The sequence below is a fragment of the Pieris napi genome, chromosome 2, assembly GCF_905475465.1.
Source record: "Pieris napi chromosome 2, ilPieNapi1.2, whole genome shotgun sequence".
Classification (NCBI taxonomy): Eukaryota; Metazoa; Arthropoda; class Insecta; order Lepidoptera; family Pieridae; genus Pieris; species Pieris napi.
The window spans coordinates 5,296,658-5,319,211 of NC_062235.1; the positions used below are offsets into that span (position 1 = coordinate 5,296,658).

Here is a 22,554-nt window from a genome sequence, read left to right on the forward strand (position 1 = left end):
AGTGCAATTACGCGCAAATGTCATTTAGCAACAAAGTTGAAAAGGCGTTGTATTTTAGCAAATTGTGTTTTAGATGACGAAATAAATAAACAAATATTTCAGTATTTTTTAACTAATGTTTTAAATAGAAAAGAAAAAGAGCAGTGTTGGCCTAGTGGCTTCAGCGTGCGACTCTCTTACATGAGGTCATAGGTTCGATCCCCGGCTTTGCACCAATAGACTTTCTTTCTATGAGCGCTTTTAACATTTGCTCGAACGGTGAAGGAAAACATCGTGAGGAAACCAACATGTCTTAGACCCAAAAAGTCGACGTCGTGTGTTAGGAGGCTGCTCACCCACTTGCCTCTTAGATTTAAAAATGATCATGAAACAGATTCAGATATCTGAGGCCAAGACCTCAAGAGGTTGTAGCGCCACTGTTTTTTTTTAATAGAAAAGCTTTTTATGACGGGTTTTTGGATAGAGCCGATGGAAAATATAAGCTGCCGGGGCATCTAATCTATGCCATAAATTAATTTAGAAACACTAAATTTGTTAAATGTGTTTTAAGCAAAAGCGTACAAACAATACAGTTACTACCCGTATACAGAATAAAAGAGAATTCTCCTTTTGATGTCTATTTTACAGCCAGATATGTTGGCGTACTTTTGAATTTGTTTACTCTAATTTACAAAAGACGCCTATGGTTATTTTTTTAATTAAATTTCATTACATTAACATACAAACGGCCTCACGTGACATTGACACACTGCCTTTCAAGAAGTGGCAATCAGTTCTTAAAGGTAGAAGAATTGGATCGCATATTTTTTATTACTGTTCACTGATAGAAAATAATAATTATAACGTACAGTTTTCGATCTGTGGAAATTATGATTAAAGTCAGGAAGCAAAAGAAAGTCCAAGATGACGTCGCATATACAATCTCTTCGATGACATGAAATACGTTTTGTCTTGCTTGACCTGACCTTTCCTCGGAATGATTTTATAATTAATAACGCGTCAACATGAAGTAAGTATTGTCCGGTAGATATTGACCTTGACTAGCTCGCAAACTTCAATTCATAGTATCAAAGGAAACTTATGATTTACTTTATTATAAGCATAGTAAGTACTGTTATATATTTTTAAAGAGGTTTCAAATCACGGCAGTGCCTTTCTTCACTGCAGGGAATTGTCTTTCTATGTGCGCAATTAGCTCCGACTGTGAAAACAAACATCGTAAGGAAACCGGCATGTTTTAAAGCAAAAAATCGATGACATGTGTGAAATGTAAATTATTTAAAAAACGGATGCAATCTACACAACACCAGTTTAGGGTTGTAATGCCACTGGATTATTATTATATATTCAAGTTTTGCTGAATATGAATTATTAACAGTAAAATATTTGTAATTGAAAAAGTGGCGTCCAAAATTTAAACTTATTGATACCGTATACTGCACTTGAAATTTCTGCGAAAAAATTCTTGACAGTGCGAAAATTAATTTGTGTCACATAACTATTAAAAACCTTTTTAATTTCCGTTTAACTCAATATATTAATTACATAAATTTGACAAACAATAACTATAAACATGTATATTAATCAAATATTATTTAATAAAATGATGAAATTAACAAAAAACAAATGCACCTTGATTTACTAAATTCGATAACGCTCCTTAAAAACTCTGGCATTGACCACAATTTTAAACACAACGTTTTTACCAAATTTAGCCTAAAATTTAACCCTGAGGAAAATCCTACGCTAACGATCTATCCTTTGCAGGAATATCCAATTATAAAGACGATTAAATATGGTGACTAGGATATTTGGAGTACATTGTTGTTAATATAAGACTTCGCGTTTTGGTTCTACTTTTTTTTCAATATTTTTGCAATAAGTAAAATTATTTAAAAAAAAATATTTTTGAGTATACTCCTCCCTCAAAGGCCGGCAACGCACCTACTAAAAATGGGTGTCTATGGGCTGCGTAGACTGCCCTTTTTGGTCGTCCCGCAAGCTCGTTTGCCCCCCTATTATATAAAAAAATAAATAAATTATCAGTTAAATATATTTATGGTTTTTTAAGATTTCTGATAGTAATAGTTATTAAGTAAAAAGCATGTAGTGTTTGCCTATTAAAGATGTGCAATTTCGCACACTAAGTTTCGATATACATAAATAAATTCAACTCATAAACAAGCTTTACGTATTACATAACAAAGAAAATTTGTGTATTTATGCAGAATATATACAATCTACTTTGAATGCATTATGAATGGATATATATATATATATATGTATTCATTCAAGTGGATTTTTTAATAAATTAAAAAAAAAACGAAAGAAAAATATTTGATTAATTTAATTATTATAAAACTGTGTTGTTTTGGTGTTGTTTTCGCTGAAATTAACAGATTTAAACATTAAGATTACTTAAACTAACTTTTTGTTCAAGCAAATAAAAAATAATTGCTTTGCCTTCTGAAAAATTTGAGTCACACAACGGAACAGCAAAATTATTAAGAATAATGGGATATGAAAGTACATTAACGAATGCGAATTTATTAAATTTACGTAACTCTTACGGTTTAATTGATTTGAATCTTTGCCATGGAAAAAGTAGGAGTTGATTCCAGTCCCCAATAAGGGTCATATCAGGATACACAACAGTGTGTATTGCCCCTGGACTTATGTATGAAACACAGACAAAATAATGCATTAATTATCTAAATGGGATTGATCAAACGATGAAGTGTATAAGCCGAATGACTCGATTACATACTTCAAATATATAGACTATAGAGGTATCTACATTAAATTTAATTCATAAATATAATTTGATAAATAATACTAATAGTATTTAACTAAGTTAGAGAATTCCTAGTCACTACCTAATAAGTAATCTCAGACATCGTACACAAGACGTCACATTTTTCCTTTTGAAAGTATAATTTGCCGCTATAAGGAATTGAATTATATTAACATATGTAATTAATTACTATATTATATATATGGTAGTTCCACTATCGTAGGAAAAATGTAAATATCGTATATATTTAATGTATGGAAATGCATTATAGCTTTAAATAATGGCATATCATATTTAACTTTTAGACTTTTTCTGTTTTAAAATAAAAAATCAGATAAATATATTTTATGATCGGAGTCTCATATAATATTTAAACTCAAATGGTGCGTGAATTTAATTCGTACATTATGAACCTGATTATACCTATATAAGTTAATTATTTCTCTTAGAGAGGAGTTCAAATATTACTAACAAGGATTATATTACACTAAAAAGATACGGATTAAACATATTTAAACAATGAATTTATTCTATTAAAACTTGTGCTTGTTATATAAGTTATAACAGAACATAAATCTAAATAAAAAAACTATGTAGCTACTAATTAAGTAAACAGATATGTAAAATTTATTTCCAACACACAAATATACAGTATTTGCAATATTCTTAACCTACGTCGTCATCATCAATGGTACAGCCCCATGTGGGCCTTAGCCTCCTCAATTACACTCCGCCATCGCAATCTATCCAGTGCTTCCCGCGTCCAATTGCTAACCCCTATTGTTTCGAGGTCCTTGACTACTCCATCCCACCAACGCAGCCTCGGTAACCTACGTAGTAATAATAATAATAAACAAATTGAATAAATAGAAAGGTTAAACAAATTTAAAAGGTTGGTCCCTGTGGCAGTGTACCTTTAATGCTGGCAGCATTTCCTCGCTTTATTGTGATACTTATTTAAACAAAGCCATATTATTATTTTTTTACTTTAAAACTAAGATTGTTACACATTAAAGTTAGGGGAATTTAGCAAACGATTGAAATTTTATATTGATAAGTGATAAATGCGTAGTAATTTGCAAAAATACTTAATGTAAACAGCCTTAAAGCTTGGCAATGTCAGGGTTATCCGTCGTTTATAAAGCTAAGGGCGGGCGGGCCGCCACTAGTTGAGAGAGTATCCTTCGTGACGCGTCAACGCAATGGCAACTTCGCGCCGCATACTCAGTTTATGCGTACTTAGTGCGACGGTTGTGGCTGCTAAAAAGGAAATTACTGGTATTACTTTCTAGCTATTTTAGATGTCTATGAGGCCTAAGGTATTTTAAGTGAAATAATCGTAATATCCCTATTAAATTTCGTAAGTAAATAAATAAGTTTTTAGATCAGTAAAGTGAAATAATACGTGAGTACCTCTAGATATAGTGAATGAATATAGTATGTGAGCACAATCAGTACTGTGTCTGCCAGTCTCCTTGTTTTAACAGACAAAAGGTCAGATTTTTGTTATCCTTATAATCGAAACAAGAGCCCGGCTTTTATTGATTAAAATTACAGTTTAAGGCATAGAGTAGCTACTACTTTAATTAAGACAGATTTCATTTGTGATTGCTAGGAAGTGCAGTGGTTAAGTTAGGTACGTGTACGGGTATTTGATATATAAATAAAATTAAGTAAAATTGTAGCATTTTTTAGTCAGCCGAAGAAGTGACGTAAGAAAATAATTGTATTTTTATTATAAAGCCTACTTACGTTTTGTTTTGCTATTGCAATATTGTTGCATATAAATCATCATCTGTAACTCAAGGAATTTATACTAAGACTAAAAAGGTAACAACATGTTTAAATATTTTTATGATCATAAAGAAAAAAATTCGCACCAAGCTATGAAAATACTTGCGAATGCAATTATTATGTTTCTACAATTATTTTCAATCTGTGTAAATACTTGTTTCGGTTGCGCATCTAAATCATTTCTGGTAGAATATATAACAACAATATATACCTATATAGTTTAAAAAATGAAAAAAATTATAATTGAAAAAGATTTAACAACAACATTTAATTGTAACATTTATTAATAATGTAACATTATATCCATACCATAAAACAGAAAGACTTTAAATTGCAATCAATTAAATAATAACAAAAAATCAATAAATACTCATAAAATATAATAACTAAATTATATTATTAAAAGGTCCCTTAAGGCATGGTTCCGAAGATACTGGTAGCGTTCCCCCTTTAAATACTAGACTAAATTTTTGTCCGACGTAGCTGCCAGGTCTTTGGTCGTTATATATACTCGTACATTTATTTATGTGTGACTCGGGTAAACGAAATCAACAGAGCTAGTTTTTATTACCTTTTATATTAGCTAAGATCGATATTGATCGATCTGTAATTCCCAATGATTATCCCGATTTCAAAGTTATTTTCTACGGATATTGATTGCTTCGAAATTGCATACAAAACCGGCATTGCTATCGCAAGTGCGTAATAAAACCAAATTAGGTAGTTCCAACATGACCGCATCTCAAACTCTTTCGTCGTTTCTGCAGATTAAATTATGTAATATATTAATAACGATTGCTCATTCACTCATCATTTTGATAATGAATTTGTTACTAACGCTTTTTGTGTTTATAATAATAATTCTTCGGGATCTTTTGCAATCGTATACACACACATTTTATTTAAGTTATTTTTTGTGTTATTTATCATTTCATATAAGTCAAGGACGTTTTATACTGATCGAGTTATCTGTTATAAAAATAGATCGCTTGCTTCGAACGTTCATTGTCACAAAGTTATTGAATTTTTGAAATAGATCTTGTATTTTAGTTCGCCATAAATGAAAGTATTACGCACTTAATGTAGTTTATTAATTCACCTAAGTTTTTCACACTTATTTATTTATTTATTTAGAAGATTCACAGCACAATACAGAAATATATGTATATATATATATATATAACATTGTGGACCAATTACAAATCTTCACATATAGTTTTTTTTATAAAACAAGAAGGTAATGCTAAATATTTTTTGGGTAAAAGAAAAAAGAAAAAACAGAATTTAATTAGTTGACAACGAAAGGTTACTTCAGGGGGGCCTCATAGCCTAGCGGTCTTATTAAGTGGCAGCTAGGTGAGGGGTACCGGGTTCGATTCCCGGTTCGAGGGCAAGTTTTAATTTAATTTCTGACTGACTGATGACTTTCTTTCTATGCGTTTGAGTGTCGCCCTCGATGGTTTAGATTCACAAAATCAGCCCGGCAGATGGTGCTCCAGTCGTTACTTTGTTTAATGTCCTATTCGGTTGCAATATCATACACGAGAACGTCTGTCGGGTTCGCTAATACATGTATATAATATTACACTTGTTTGTTTTTAAGTAGTTCATATTTTATATACTTAACTAGCGGACCCCACAGACGTTGTCCAGCATTAGAGATAATTCAAGCAATTAGGATATCGAACAACGTATGAAAGTACGTTTCGACACGAAAAGTTTTCATACAAATTTAGTTTTTGACTTTCTACATACACTACTGTTAAGGCATCTTGACTAAGGCCCCTTGATGGTTTAGATTCATAAATCAGCCCGGCAGATGGTACTGCTGTCGGTACTTTTATACTTTGTTTGATATCCTAATTCTACATACACTACTGTTAAGGCATCTTGACTAAGGCCCCAGGGCTCCACCCAAACATACAAAAAAATCATTAAAATCGGTCGCAGCCGTTTAAGAGGAGTTCAGTGACATACACACGTTCAATAGAATTATAAATATATGTAAGCTATCCTATCTTTTAAGTTAGATCAAACTGCACACGATGTGCAAATTTGATTGATATCGGTTAAGTAGTTTAGGAGTCCATAGCGGACAAACAACGCGACGCGTAATTTATATATATTAAGATATAATATCTTTAATGCGATTTTCATCAATAGACCGATTTTAGAATTTTCAGAGTTTTAGTATTATTATACTAAGGGTCTGTTTCACAATGTATGGATAAAGTAACAAATAGCTATGCAACACATAAATTATTTGGAAGATAAATTGTGCTATTTGACATTCATCGGACTCATAACTTATGATGGACTTTATCTGACGAATAGCGCTATCTGACAGTCGTGAAACGCAACAATAGTGTGTATCCTACCAATAAGTAATAAATAGCTAATTTGGAACTTATGTAGAACTTATCCGTACATTGTGAAACAGACCCTAAATAAATAAAAATTATTGCGCAGCTACTAGCTAGTTAAATAAAATTCAAATAGCCGTAATAGTAGAAACTGTCAACTTTAAAACGTTGACAATATCTTTTATTCTTGTAAAATTTGCGACCTTGCATTGCTTGAATGTGTTAAATATGTTCCGTGAAAGATCGTAGTTTTCCTGATAAGTTCAATGAACGTCACAAAGAAGCCTTTTTTACCCTTCTCTTTCGAATATATTTTTTCAAAATTATTTTATTTGATTACAGGATAACTATAAATAGTTAATAAGATATTATACTTTCTTGACAATTCTTTAAGTTATATTTTAATATTTTAGCGTACTTACGTTCATAAATTATGATTACGTGAGATACATACATTATACGGTTTGTTACAATGGTGAATGAGGTGGTTCTGATTGACGTTTAAGCTAATAATAATAATATTAATAAAGCCTGTTTAATTTCCAATCAGGAAATATTATAATATTTATATGTATAATATTTATAATTACTAGCAGACTCGGCTAGCCAAGCGTTGCTGTGGCTAAAGTTTCTGTTATATTACATAGTAGTAAACTATTCAAGGGAAACGGTAGGAGAACTTATGTGAAAGGTAGATGACAGCTTATGTGAAACGTTGATAATTTTAACACAGCGCCATCTGTTAGAATTGTATCAAATAATAAACAAATATTTTTAATTAAAATTGCGACTATAATTTGAGATTTAAACTACCCTATCTTTTAAGTTGGATCAAACTAGGTACACACGGTGTGCAAATTTGATTGATATCGGTTCGGTAGTTTAGGAGTCCATTGAGGACAAACATTGTGACACGAGATTTATATATATTAAGATATTAAGATAATATATTAGCTTAGATTTTTTATATTATTTTTATCTTGTTATCCTATATATCCTTAATCCTAGCTACCTTCAGTACCGTCGATCGGAACCCCTTCACGAGTAAAGGCCTCGTCCAGCTTTTTCCAACTGACTCTGTCTATGGCTTTCTTTCTCCATTCGCTTCCTGCAACCGCTTATATTTCTTCTACCCACTTTTTTTTGGGCGCTCTCTTCTCCTTCTTCCCTTTGTGATTGGTCCATTCCATACAGTACATCTTTAAAGTCCACCTTTTATCTGTGTATCTTGCTATATGCCCCGCCCATTACCAATTCTGTTTTAGGGCAGACATTTAAGATAAAGGACTTAATTCTGACTTCTTCTTAGTTCAAATTACCTTACTGCATTTTAGCATTAATTAATCATTTTTGTATACAATTCGATTGATGTTTGTTCCAAGAACTATCTCTGCCTCGGCTGTTTCACCTGGATGACTATGATCGATGCCTAGCAGCAGGAGGACTCTACTGCACCGGTACCTTTAAATTGACACAGCGTCAATCCTCTTCAGCGTATAATCATATTCAGGTAACATCTTATTACGAAATATTTTTTAACGTCCAAATCTATATACCCTGCAGTAGCGCTGAATCGGTCTATTTGGATCCTGCCTTGCGATTCTGTAACTCACTTTTCGAACTCACACAGCGGTTTTCACAGCGGCGGTCGCACTCAAATCAGTCGTAAAGCAGTCATTTTACGATTTGGCACTCTGATAAGGAGGGAGTTTGTATTGTTTTATTGTTTGGTTTAAGTGGCTGGACAGCCTTGCGATTCTGTAACTCACTTAAACACTCACACCCGATGTAAACGGATTTTAGTGTGTTCTATATGTATAACCATTACCGTATAACCATTTATAGTGTTCTTTTCATAACTATCAAACCAGAATTTCGTTCTCTAAAACGTCCCTTCAATTATATGCATCGTCATGTAAATGCAAAGTTAAAACTTTGAACGTGTCTCGTATAAGCTAAACCTACCTGTCAATGAATATTTCCAATATTTCATTACCATCACCTTGATGGCTGCAAGTCTTCCACAGTCCGTTTCACAAGGCATTTTCTTTTGCGAACTAGCGAACTCTGGAATCGTCTCCCGGTGGAGGTATTTCCTGAGAGTGACGACCTCGCACTATTCAAAATTCGAGTGTACTCTTCCCTCAAAGGCCGGCAATGCATCCACTAAAAATGGGTCTCTATGAGCTGCGATGACTGCCCTTTTCGGGCGACCTATAGGCTCGTTTGCCCTCCTATTATATAAAGATATATCGAGAAGTTGCAGTTTCTTTGAATTAAGTATTTTATTAAAGAGTTAACTAGACCTATATAGTATGGGAACCGTTAGTATATGAGCAGCACCAACTTGTCTTACAACTTCTATAAAACTCTTACGGTATTTCCCAGGAATATTCTTCGGACCCTCGCCATTTCAATCGGACACTCATTCACCGCGGTTACTGCATCTCAGCGCGCTGTCCATCATCAGAGCCCAATACTACGCTACGTTTTGAGCGCTGTGTGGACCAACATGCTTTGGTACCAGGACTTAAGGCTTCTATCCTATCCCATACTTGCAGTAGTCAGAAGGAGAGTAAAGATGTGGACACAGCAGAACTAGCATATTTGTGCGTGATTGGATTGTTGGTCGCGCTGAATGTTGTCGGTACACTTTACGATGTCATAGCAGATACAAGTAAGTATGAAACATTGAATAAACAAGATATATCTAAGAATAAGCATGAAACGATAAGAGGATTTTTTTATAGATCTAAGTTTCCCGCTATGATTCGGACGAGGCATAAACAAAAATATGTACCATAAATATATTTTTGAAGTTATACTTCTTTAGGCGCGTTATGAAAAATTGATGAGAGTGAAATTTTACGATGCGCGCGCACCGTGACACAAAATTAACAGAATGAAGTTGCCCACGGAAGATGCTACGCCATTGGAAATAATTTAAAAACAACATTCGAATAATAATAGAATTTATGTTTGATTAATAATAATTTTTCAAATGTAAACTGAACTTTATTGACTATAATGACTCCTTTTCCAGTCTTTGATTATTTAATTGTAATTAATTATTTGCATGCAATCAAAAACTATTTTTAATAATGCCAAAGAAGTATAACTTCTTACGCGCATACATAAGTACACGCACCCTATTTTTAAATACGAAACAGAGAGAAGCTCTTAACAAGCTACTTTTCCCCCTTTTTGCAAAATTTTTCATTGAAGCTCTGCTCCTATCATTAAACCTCCTATAATCATTATACCTACACCTATTTTACTCCATTCTCGTTTTAGATTTTTCACTCTATGAGATATAGATCATATCATTTCTGAAATTTTCTAAAAATTGGGTACTTGTTTTTCGTCTTTCATTAGATGTTGGCTTACAATTTTAAAATTTATGTAGAGAATCCATATATTCTGGCATGGTCACTTCGTTGCAACTGGAACCGCTTGACGACCACCTTCGAAGATGGAGATTCGCGGCTTACTTCGCTTACTCCCATACAGGGGCTACGGTAAGATGACTTTTTTTAATTTAAATAATTTACGGCCAGAATTAATATCTAATATATAAAATTCTCGTGTCACAGTTTTCGTTGCCATACTCCTCCGAAACGGCTTGACCGATTTTGATGAAATTTTTTGTGCTTATCCGGTATCTATGAGAATCGGCCAACATCTATTTTTCATCCCCCTAAATGTTAGGGGTAGTCCACCCCTAAATTTTTTATTTTATTTTTTAGACAAAATTTTTAATTTCTATTTTTTTATGATACAACATACAAAAATACATACAACCCCTAACTTTCATTCCTCTACGATCAACCCCTATTTTTTTATTATAAATGATATGGCAAAACGACGTTTGCCCGGTCAGCTAGTATTATATACTTTTATATATTACTCAATAGTACACAATTAAAAAGACTACGTTCACGGATTAAGAAGAACTCAGAAAACAAAAAAATGAAAATTGAAAGTTACCGGGTTCCCGTTTACCTTACGATAATTATGACCTTGTTAAATACTTACCTATTTATAAAGACAGCATTTGTTTAATTTGAAATTTCCGCGTAGGGTAATAGTAAATTATTATATTTAAATGGGTAAAAAAATAAAGCTAAAAATGGTAACAAAATGTTTCTCAAAAATGCGGTAGTTGCGAGTTATGTAACCTAACATTTTTTAAGTTACATATTATATATATTTTAGTTAATAATTAAGCGTGAGCCAAATGTTAGCAATCATCGCTCACTTGAAGCGAAAATTAGCCCTTTAATTTTACCCACACTCATAAATTGTAATTTAACATTCTCGTTTCCGATAATGTCCCAAAAGGTCGACTATACTTAGATTTAAGAACCGTCAAATAAGCAAAGTTAGTTTTTTGATAGCGTCGCAACCCCACTTCCCCTAATTTTATGTTTGATTTAAGGTCATGTTTTGAACAAAGCCAGTTGACACCCATACCAGCTTCAAACAAAGTGTTTCATTTAACAAATAGTTGAACATAATAGAGTCTGGCTAATGAAAGTTGATACTGAAAAAGCGCGGCAAATTTAAAAAATATCAGTATGGCAGCCCTAAAGTAAAAAAGAAAGTTGGAACAACTCACTTTGATACTTTGACATTCATTTTTATTTTACTAGTGGATGCTTGCAATTTTTAGGCTTATAGGTTTTGTGGACATAAGTTTCATCTAAGTAGATTATTGGCTTGCCTTCTGCACGTTTCGATGCAATGGTACGCAAAAAGCGGTGTCTCCATGCAGCTATATCATATCGTTCAATTAATAATGAACGTTCATTTTTGTTTTTCTTAAATTCATAACCGTTGGCTAATAATCTCAAGACTATCTGTAAAAGAACAATAACATTATCTAAAGTAACTAAAACTAATATGTACTTATTTAAAATAAAAAAATATCAAGACATTTTGACCGTACTAACTTTAGTGTTGTCATATAAAAAGTTTGCAAAAAAATCCAGTATCTACTTTCGTTAGCCAGACTATCTACATCAACCGCCACCGAACTCAACTCGCGCAATAAGACGATTCATTTTGGGAAAGTCCCGTACGTCCTACTCGCCATGCTTCTGGAGACATGAATGTGCATTAGGGAGCGTTCAAGTATTACGTAGCGAATTTGGGGGAGGGTCCTTTTGTTAAACATTACGATGTGGGGCGGAGATTGAATTACGCGTTATTGTTAATATTATATCGACTTTCCAGGAAAAAAGTTTGAGAACAAAATTGTTCATAATTAAAAGTTCTACACTTCGATGATCGGTAAAATTTAATAAAATTGAATGGTTGGGGAGAAAACGACGAAAAATGGATAAAAAAGTAAAATGTTTGCCTTGCGGGAGTAATAACTTGAAAAATATTAATGTTATAAAAAAAAGTTTCAGATAAAAAAGTTAGTAAATTTTGTTTGGAAAAGAAAAGGTCTCTATAATTTTTCGCCTAACACTAACCATTCTCGAGATATCGAGTTAAACGCGTTTCCATCGAAATGACCTTGAGCTGACCTCAGTACAACCCCTCAAATTGGAATTTATGCTCAGAATACACCCCCCTATCGATCCTCAAAATCCCCAAACTGTGTTCGCTCATGTTTATTTATTTCGTAATTTGACTGGAGTATACAGTGTATCCGCTCCTCGAACACGCCATATAAAACTGTTCAGTAAGTGACCTTCACACAGTAGAGCTAGGTCAATCAAAGACCTTGACTCATTACTTAATCGATATACTTAATTAATATGCGTAATTGATTTTGTGATTAAAAATGGTGTGATATTTTGAAAATAAAAATCTGTAAAAACATCGACCTAATCTAATAATTAAAGAATGCCTATTGTTAATATCAAACTAAGGCGTCAGTTCAAGCACGAAAAGTATCGTTTTGGAATGAATAAGAGTTAAACCAAAATACATAAATTACAGAACAAACACATCTAATAAATTATGATACAAAGACAGGACTTTTCCAAACTATTAGTCTAGTCGACAAGTTGAAAATGGAACAAAATAGAGATACTACTCTTAAAATTATGTGCGATAGCTCATTGGATCCGGAATGACGTCTAGAAAAATGTGCTAAAAGCGTGTATTAGCACATAAAAAATTGCAAAAGTTATAGACAATTAAAGATGAAAAAAAAATGGCATTTAGTTTTTTGCCAATATTTAATAAACTATTAATATTTAAGATAATTTCAAATAAAGATTCTGAAAGAGAAGGAAATTTACAATAAAAAACTCCGAACTTCCGGAACTCTATCTCCATTATTTATAATTTTAATTTAACGCTGAAAATAGGTCTGCGGGTGACATTTTTAGGATTTGCGCGTGGCGTCAAAAGCGACTACGGCACATTAATTAATTTATTTAAGGTATTGAATTTTTTTTTAAATTTGAAAAAATTATGGTGTGTTCTGAACACTATAATTAATTTTTTTCCGTTGAAAATTTTACTTAAAGTTAATTTTTCAACAAGTTAAATAATTGTTAACTAACGAAATTTTCTCGAACGACCGTCTTAATTGTAAGTGAAAAAAAATGTTTAAATAATGGTCGTAAAAATATTTCGCTTCGTAGAGCCTTTCTTACATACATACTTAACATGATCGTGCCATAAAAGTTAAAAAAATATTTATACTTTGTTTATAACATTTTTTTTACTTAAACAAAAACTTAAAAATCCATGTAATGTTGTTAAAAAAAATCTTTTTTCTCTAAATCATCATATAATCGTTTTTTTATTAATACAAGGTATTTATTGATTTGCAAAAAAAAAATTCCCGCCATTTGTTGATAAATTTAAAAAAAAAAATTGATTAAATCAATATTTTTTTTTAAAAATTTAACACAACTTTATTACATTAAAAATTTTATGATTTAAAAAAAAAAAATTTTCCTTAATAACAATTTTTAATTGTTTATAATCGTTTTTTTTAAATTTTCTATTGTTTAAATAATTAGTTAAGAAAATTTTTTTTCTAAAAATCATAATTGACAGTCTTCTATAAAGTAACAGAATTTTTTTTTTTTATCAACAATTCTATTGTTTATTAACTTACCAATTTGTTATAAACAAATATTCAACTTTTTTTTATTTTTTTTTCTAAAACTTCTAAAATTAACAAAAACAACCATATATAACAAAGTATAGAAAAAAAAAATTTTTTTAAATAAAAGTAATATTCACGATAATCAAAAAAATCACAAAAAATTTTTTTCTATACTTTGTTATACATATATGGTTGTTTTTGTTAATTTTAGAAGTTTTAGAAAAAAAATAAAAAAAAGTTGAATATTTGTTTATAACAAATTGGTAAGTTAATAAACAATAGAATTGTTGATTAAAAAAAAATTTTTTTCTGTTACTTTATAGAGGACTGTCAATTATGATTTTTAGAAAAAAAAAATTTCTTAAATAATTATTTAAACAATAGAAAATTAAAAAAAAAGATTATAAACAATTAAAAATTGTTATTAAGGAAAAAAAAATTTTTTAAAAATCATAAAATTTTTAATGTAATAAAGTTTTGTTAAATTTTTTTTTAAAAATATTGATTTAATCAATTTTTTTTTTAAATTTATCAACAAATGGCGGGAATTTATTTTTTTGCAAATCAATAAATACCTTGTATTAATAAAAAAACTATTATATGATGATTTAGAGAAAAAAGACTTTTTTTAACAACATTACATGGATTTTTAAGTTTTTGTTTAAGTAAAAAAAATGTTATAAACAAAGTATAAATATTTTTTTAACTTTTATGGCACGATCATGTTAAGTATGTATGTAAGAAAGGCTCTACGAAGCGAAATATTTTTACGACCATTATTTAAACATTTTTTTTCACTTACAATTAAGACGGTCGTTCGAGAAAATTTCGTTAGTTAACAATTATTTAACTTGTTGAAAAATTAACTTTAAGTAAAATTTTCAACGGAAAAAAATTAATTATAGTGTTCAGAACACACCATAATTTTTTCAAATTTAAAAAAAAATTCAATACCTTAAATAAATTAATTAATGTGCCGTAGTCGCTTTTGACGCCACGCGCAAATCCTAAAAATGTCACCCGCAGACCTATTTTCAGCGTTAAATTAAAATTATAAATAATGGAGATAGAGTTCCGGAAGTTCGGAGTTTTTTATTGTAAATTTCCTTCTCTTTCAGAATCTTTATTTGAAATTATCTTAAATATTAATAGTTTATTAAATATTGGCAAAAAACTAAATGCCATTTTTTTTTCATCTTTAATTGTCTATAACTTTTGCAATTTTTTATGTGCTAATACACGCTTTTAGCACATTTTTCTAGACGTCATTCCGGATCCAATGAGCTATCGCACATAATTTTAAGAGTAGTATCTCTATTTTGTTCCATTTTCAACTTGTCGACTAGACTATATAGCGTAAGTCAGTAAGTATCATCAACGCGCTACTTTCATCCAGATTTGGCTTAGTCGAGCAAAATCTCCAGCCGTTCCTATTTTCTACTCCAGTTCGTCATTCCCATGGCTTGGAGGTCCGCCGCAATTCCATGCAGCCATCATATGTTGCTAGCTCGACGCCGTAAATAAATTACATATTGTAAACACATCCTTCTATGTATTGCAGAGTATTGCTGTTGGTTTTGGTGATGATGACGCATACATCGGAGATCCAGCATAAACTATACTTATACAATCCGACTCGGCTGGAACAAGTGAGTATTTTTTGTCTCATCACAGGTATTGACCGTTTGAAGTACTAATCGATTATAAAGTTAATTTTGACTTGTAAAAAATGACAAACTTAAGTAAAGGGGGCTGGTTTAGGGGGCAACGGGCAGGTGGCTTACCTGATGTTGAATATTCAGCCGCCGATAAACACTCACACTGCCAGAAGTAAAAAAAAAGTGCGTGCGTACAAAGTACACAAGTGAAACTTCTTTGGCAAATTAATTTTTAAGACTTGTTCATATTTATACAAAACTAAAACTTTAGATTTCCAATAAAAAGGAAAATATGTTAGGAATTTAATTGTCATTAAAATAATAAGTGTCGAAAATTAATACAAATTATAAATTTAATTTTTTAAATATATTTCTTCGATAATAAAAACACGTGGCATTTCAATTTACAAGTCGTCATTTGAGATTTCAATAAATAATTTTGCATAAAATATAAAATACTAATATTACAAATTCTCTTTAAGAAATTTTAATTTTAAAAATATAATTTCTATATGCACTTCTCATCTCCTTCTCACTCTCTCTCCATCGGTCTCAATCGCTCTCTCCCTTTTCTTCGACAAAAACGCTGCACATCCATGCACATTTGTGACGTTAATATTTTTGCGTTTCATCCGTAAAAATGTTACCCTCATGCGCCTAAAGAAGTTTCACTTCAAACTGTGCGTTTAATAATGCTGGTATTTAGAACGAAAGTGAAGTTTTTTGTATTTTTTGCATTAAACGCACCTTTGAACACTTCCCTTAAAGCAAGTTATATGTATAAAACAATTAAAAAATTGATCAATTACTCAATAAAATGAATACCTAATTTTAAATTTCAGCTCCTACAACACCCAGCAGCAATGCTTATACGCAACGGATCTGCTCTAGTAATGGGTTTCGTCGTTATCTCGAACTTTCTTTTGGCCTATAGTCTCCTTCTTATTTCCAAGACTCGGAAATTGAGCCTTGCTCATCTTCCAATGTGTCTGTTACACAGACTTGTGAGGTAAGATTTAATCGCATTCTACACTTTCTAGTGTAGGTAGCAAGGAGAATTGTAAGATTGTCAATCAAATATTTTACACAGAATTCATTAAGTAAGTTTTTAATACATTGTCTAATATACTCACACTAAAATAAAATATAACACTAATGATCTAAGAAACATTAAAAAAAATTCTAATTTATAGAAAAACTAATTTAAAATGCTCATTATAATCTAATAATTTCTATATATAATTTTTATTGAGCTATGATATTATGAAGTCAATGTTTATTTGTAGAAAATGCTTTAAAAAATCTTACGGTGTTGGCTGATCTTAGTCTTGAAGTTATAAATCTGCGGACAAAGAATATGTCGTTGTACGACCGGTATTTTAAAAGTATTATTAACAAGTAATTCAGGTTCCTAATGCTAGGTTAGCTCCCGTACATCTCGTGGTAGTGGGTTTCGCTGCAACGTGGTGGCGTCGTGTTGGAGACGGTCCCCAATGGCAGAGCGTTGTAGCTGCCGAGAGCGATGTCTGCCGGAGGAAATTTCTCAGCCACGTTTTCTTTCTCCAAAATCTAGTTAACCCAGATGAACATTGCTTGCTACAGACTTGGTAGGTATCTTGGTAATAAGTATTAAAAAAATGAGTATAAAGCCAAAAAGCTCTCGAATTTAAAACACAAGACGTTATCATGGTAAGGTTAGCAAGGAAGGCAAGTAGCCTTTAATTAAATTAATATATGGTGCGTTTGTATGGACAGAAGACAAGCAAGGGTTATTAAGACATCAGTGCTATTTTCCGCCCATGGTCACCTGCAACGGCTTCCAACTCAATTGACAACAACAAAACAAAACTCCTTAACTGAAGGTGGCTCCTCCTAAGCCGATCACACTTAGACAGATCATACTTAGACACCATTGAGATAGAAATTGAGTTTTAGAAGTCATGTCAAGTAGATTAGGAAAAACTATGTGAAAAATATGCAAACTATGCCATTTATATAATTCCGTATATTTGATTCCCGTTGAAACCAATAACTGTGATGACTCTAAACTAGAAAATCTATTTAGCTCTCAGATAAAATACGTGTATTTGATTTATTGATTTATTTCCTATTTTTAATACTAGAAAACTTATTAATATAAAAATTAAGCTAAAAAGAGAGAAGATCAGTGAGATCAGTATGTTTGGCATAGGTTTTTAGCGGTGGACATGCAGCTGTACATTATGGCTGCGGCACTTACGCTGTGGCTGCAACAAACAGGCAGACGGGCAGTGCCACTGTTGACAGCGCTGTTTTTTGGCTCATGTCTTCTCAACGTATTTCTAGCTTATGTCAACGACTGGAAATCTCTTCTATATATAATGCTGCCTGAGTAAGTATTTCTCATATATTATACGCGTTCTATACCTAGCTACCCAACCGAAATTGCCATTGTAGTTAATAAATTACTATTGTTATAGTGAGAACGCATTTGAATGCATTTTATAAAGATCACTTTTATAATTTATCTCTCACACTTTACGGTGGCTCCGTTTATATTATAGAAATGAAAAATAATTTTTAAATAAAATTTGTATTTTTCTTAGGGAGCGTTCAAGTATTACGTCACGCAATTTTTGGAGATATTTGACCCCCCCCCACATGTAACGCGTAACGTTTTTCTGTACCCAAGTATAGTAAAACGTTTCGTGACCACCCAGTGACTCTTTATACCTAAAAGTTACCATTATGTGGTGTAAAGTACTGGAAAGTCGAACATAATATGAATAATAACGCTTAATTCAATCCCCGCCCCGCATCGTAACGTTTTACAAAAGGACCCCCCCAAATTCCTTACGTAATACTTCCACGCTCCCTTACAAATGCATAAAATTAGCTTGCATAAAACTTTAATACATTGAAAAACTAACTAACTACTTTTGTATAAAATACTATTTTTAATCGATTTCTAGGAATGTTCGCAATACGTTTCGTACGGAGCCATCTTTTTATCGTTTCTACGTAGCGCCATGGGGGAGTCTGCCCGCTTGCTTGCTAGGACTTTGGCTTGCTCACGTGCATTACAATATACAGGAGAGCGGATACAAATTTTTCGATTATAAGGTATTGTTCATATTACTTTTCTTTCATTTCATAAATTACTTCCTTTTTATACTTTGTGGGTCTCGTGGTAGGACTGGTGATAAAACCCTTGCGCCGGTCAATAGTAAATTATAAAATCACTAGCCACGATTTAAGTCTGGAATTCTGAAAACAGCTATCTTTAGTTCCTATAATAAACAGAATATGTGACATTTTAGCTTTGACCAAAGCCGGACAATTACACAGAAATATAGGCGTTATAATAGTGTTTTTTAAATTAAATATGTAGTATATCCAGGCTGTAAATTTCGCTGGCAAATTATAAGAATAAGACAAGACTAATAAGGGCCCTATAACCCAGATTTTTTCCCCAGATATTACGATGGACATTCCACCTCATCATTCCGATCCACGTAGCGTGTATTAAGTCTGGCAGTTATATAGAGGACAGCACGTCTCGTCTCACAACGGCTCTTTATTTGGGAGTAGAGCGTCCACTCTTTGCGATCCTAGCGGCATTCTACGTCTTGGGTTTCGTCAACAATGTCGACAGTAAGTCCAAAATAATAAATATTGTACATAAGTACTTGTACATATCCACATAGTTTAAAACCTCCTTTTTTAACGTAATTGAGTTACGAATTAAAGCAAGAGAATATTACTGAGGGAATATACATTAGTTCCTACCAAATAAGTTAGCCGATGCTTTTTGATGCGCAGATATTGTTTTTAGGATTTTTATTACTAAGAGTATATGAACGAACTCTTCCCACGATTTCTGAGCATCTAATAGTCTGGTTACCTGATTGTATTTATACGCAAATTAAAAATGCGAAGATATAACTGGCAATGAACATATTGCCATTTAGAAATTCATTAATAATATACTTGATTAATAGAAAAGGGTAGAAAATGAAGAATGGTTTGCTCACTTACAGATTTCATTCGTCGCATCATGTCAATACGTTTTCTCCAAGTGGCGGGACGTTTGTCGTTATCAGCCCTGATGCTGCACTGGTGCGTCAACCTCATTCTGGTTGGTTCACGTCGAACTCTATCCGAAGTCTCCGTGGCCAATATTGTAAGTTATTAGAGTCCTTGCAAATGGCAAATGTAAATAATTTACCTATTTATTATTAACTGCATAGTTTTATCTCGCATGATTATAATATTATTATTCCAGCACGTCTAAGATGAATTTTTCCCAAAATGTCTCACACAAAATCTTGCCAAATAAACGTAAAAATATGGAATATTTTCTTAATTAAACATAAGATATATATTGTTGCAGGCGTCTGATTTAATATCGACTATATGGTGGACCTATGTAATCGCGGTGCCACTCAGTCTCCTCGTAGAAGCCCCATTCCAGAAGACTTTAAACACTTTTATATCGTCCTTACAAGCTTCACAAACACCCACCATAAGACACCAAAAGCCATCACCTAAGAACACAAGAAGAAGAAAGTCTTCTTTAAAAAAGAGGAGATAATAATATTTAGATTTGTGATTTTTAAATCCATCTTAATTACTATTTAATTTAAAGTTTAATTAGTATATTTGATTTGCGGTTAGGTATTTCACCTTATCGGGTTGTACGTACTTAATCTAAAAAGGAAATTGTCACTTGTTTGTCACACAATTGTCAATTGTCACTTGTTAATACCCGACAGTTAGGGACGAGAATATACAATTAAAGATAACACGATGGCGCGTTTGTTGCTGATAGATTTGAATTCCAGCTACATGTGTATTAATTATATCACTAAAATATAAAAAAATATCAATATCTAGGTTACGGCCGTTTTCTATTCCTATCATAATCCATATTAACGTTCAGTTTCTATATTCAACCGACTGTTTGGTAATTTATTTTAGTCGTTGCATTTTCTTTACACATTAATTGTTTTTAAAAGTATTATCTACAAATTCAACTTTAAATACAGAAACTCGCATCATTTTTATATAAAATAATCGGGTTTATTTATATAAGCTACTAATACGACGGTGTATTACAGAAAAATTAAAACTGAAAATAAGACAACGATGGGATTATTTGTTTTCAAATTTCATGACGTCATCAATTAAATGACGTCTATCCATTGTTTTTTACATGAAAAAGGATGATTATAAATGGATAATTGCGTTAATTATTTCGCCAAATAATTATGATTAGTTGTTAACAGTAGCGATAGAAACACAGCCTAAGAGATGACAATTACTTACATTCAGTCAAACTGATAGTTTACCATTGAACATAAGAATTCGTAGTAATATAAGTATCATTAGAGATAATCGTTGTCGTCCTAAATTAAGGACGACTCTGAGTTTGACCGTATTACTTTTTAATTTTTTAAGTTAATGTGACTGATTTCTCTTTGTTAGAACAAAGATCAAATTTAGTGCAAACAAATTTTTAGGAGATACTATATCAGTTTTGTGTAAAACTTGAAGATATTATGTTTAAAATTAAAAATTTCAAAGTTTAGGGTAATCTTTTCCATTAAAATTCACTGTCTTAGACAAATAATGCAATTAAAGCTTTATACATAACATAGGCTTTTATTTGATTTAAATCATTTTTCTACTATTAATAATACGAATACCTTACCACCATCGGCCTGCTAGGGAAATAGGGAATCGAATAATTCGAGACCAGCCCTGCGATTCTGTAACTCACTTTTCGAACTCACACAGCGGGTTTCGCATCGGCGGTCGCTCTCAAATCAGTCGTGAAGCAGTCATTTTATGATTTGGCATTCTGAAAAGGTGGGAGCTTGTAGTTTATTGTTTATCTATGTATTATATTTAAGTGAGTTACAGAATCGCAAGGCAGGTGAAGTTTTCATTTGTTTTATACGTTTCATATTTTTACCATCCTTTGTACCTCCTGGCTCCTTGCCCCCCTTGACAATCGAGTATTGACGCCCTTGTCATGGTCATAGTTTTTAAACATAATTATGTAAGGCTCTATAATCAAGGAAAATACTCGTTAACTGAAATTGCGTGTTTATTGCTTTGTTTTACAATGCACTCTCAAAATCCCGAACGAATCACAATCTATCCCGTATGTCAAAATCGCATATATGTATACGTTTTTGCCATACGGAAGTCACACTTTGCTAAGTTTCGCTTCTAAATCTGAACTTAAGGATGTGATTTAAGTGTAGCATCAATCGAATAACCTAAATACCGGTGTTCTAACTCTGTGCATTTGATTAAAAGGGAGCGTAAGTCATTACTTGCAATTTTAGTTAAAAAACTACTATGTGTTATTGCATGTATGACTTGCAGTATATTTTGTATACCTTTTATAATTAAGTTTAAAGTAGTAATTAATAAAGACTAAACTAGTAATTATTCACATTATGAAAAAAGCAATGTTTATATTTTGGTTCTAATTACCTTATTAATTAAGATTTCAGAGATATCCTTGATCTAATAGTGGACTGCATTCGAGAGGATTCACAATTTTTTTTTTTTTTTTCATTCTACTTTATTAGTTTAGTTTGTTTTTTGTTCCTGATAAGTTTCTTTTTCTAAACAACTAAATGTAATACATGTATTTTTGCACTTCTTGCCTTTCTTATGTAATTTAATACTTTTTTTTCTCACAGTGGTTGCCTGGAAGAGATCGCTCGAAAGCGATAAGGCCGCCAGTTGCTCTCCTTTTTATTTAATTATGTCAATTGTACTATATTAATGTATATGCAACGAAGTGTTAATAAATAACTTATGTCTTCACCATTGCGTCAACACAACGAAGTGGAATAACAAACTTAAATA

At 31.9% G+C, this 22,554-nt stretch overlaps 1 protein-coding gene across 2 annotated transcripts; it reads left to right on the plus strand.

Annotated features, from left to right (window-relative positions):
* Nucleotides 1-3,940: 3,940 nt before the first annotated feature.
* LOC125061330 (regulator of hypoxia-inducible factor 1-like) lies at nucleotides 3,941-21,321 on the plus strand. Of its 2 annotated transcripts, XM_047666723.1 has the most exons (12): nucleotides 3,941-4,072; nucleotides 8,334-8,461; nucleotides 9,340-9,628; nucleotides 10,358-10,469; nucleotides 15,591-15,678; nucleotides 16,530-16,696; nucleotides 17,109-17,294; nucleotides 17,879-18,058; nucleotides 18,639-18,789; nucleotides 19,143-19,320; nucleotides 19,707-19,849; nucleotides 20,060-21,321. In XM_047666723.1, exons 1-12 carry the CDS (start codon nucleotides 3,997-3,999, stop codon nucleotides 20,258-20,260), a joined length of 1,899 nt encoding a protein of 632 aa, XP_047522679.1. In that variant the 5' UTR covers nucleotides 3,941-3,996; the 3' UTR covers nucleotides 20,261-21,321. The 2 variants fall into 2 exon arrangements, with proteins under 2 accessions (XP_047522679.1, XP_047522686.1); XM_047666730.1 differs by lacking the exons at nucleotides 19,707-19,849; nucleotides 20,060-21,321 and having other exon boundaries at nucleotides 19,130-19,314.
* Nucleotides 21,322-22,554: the final 1,233 nt, after the last annotated feature.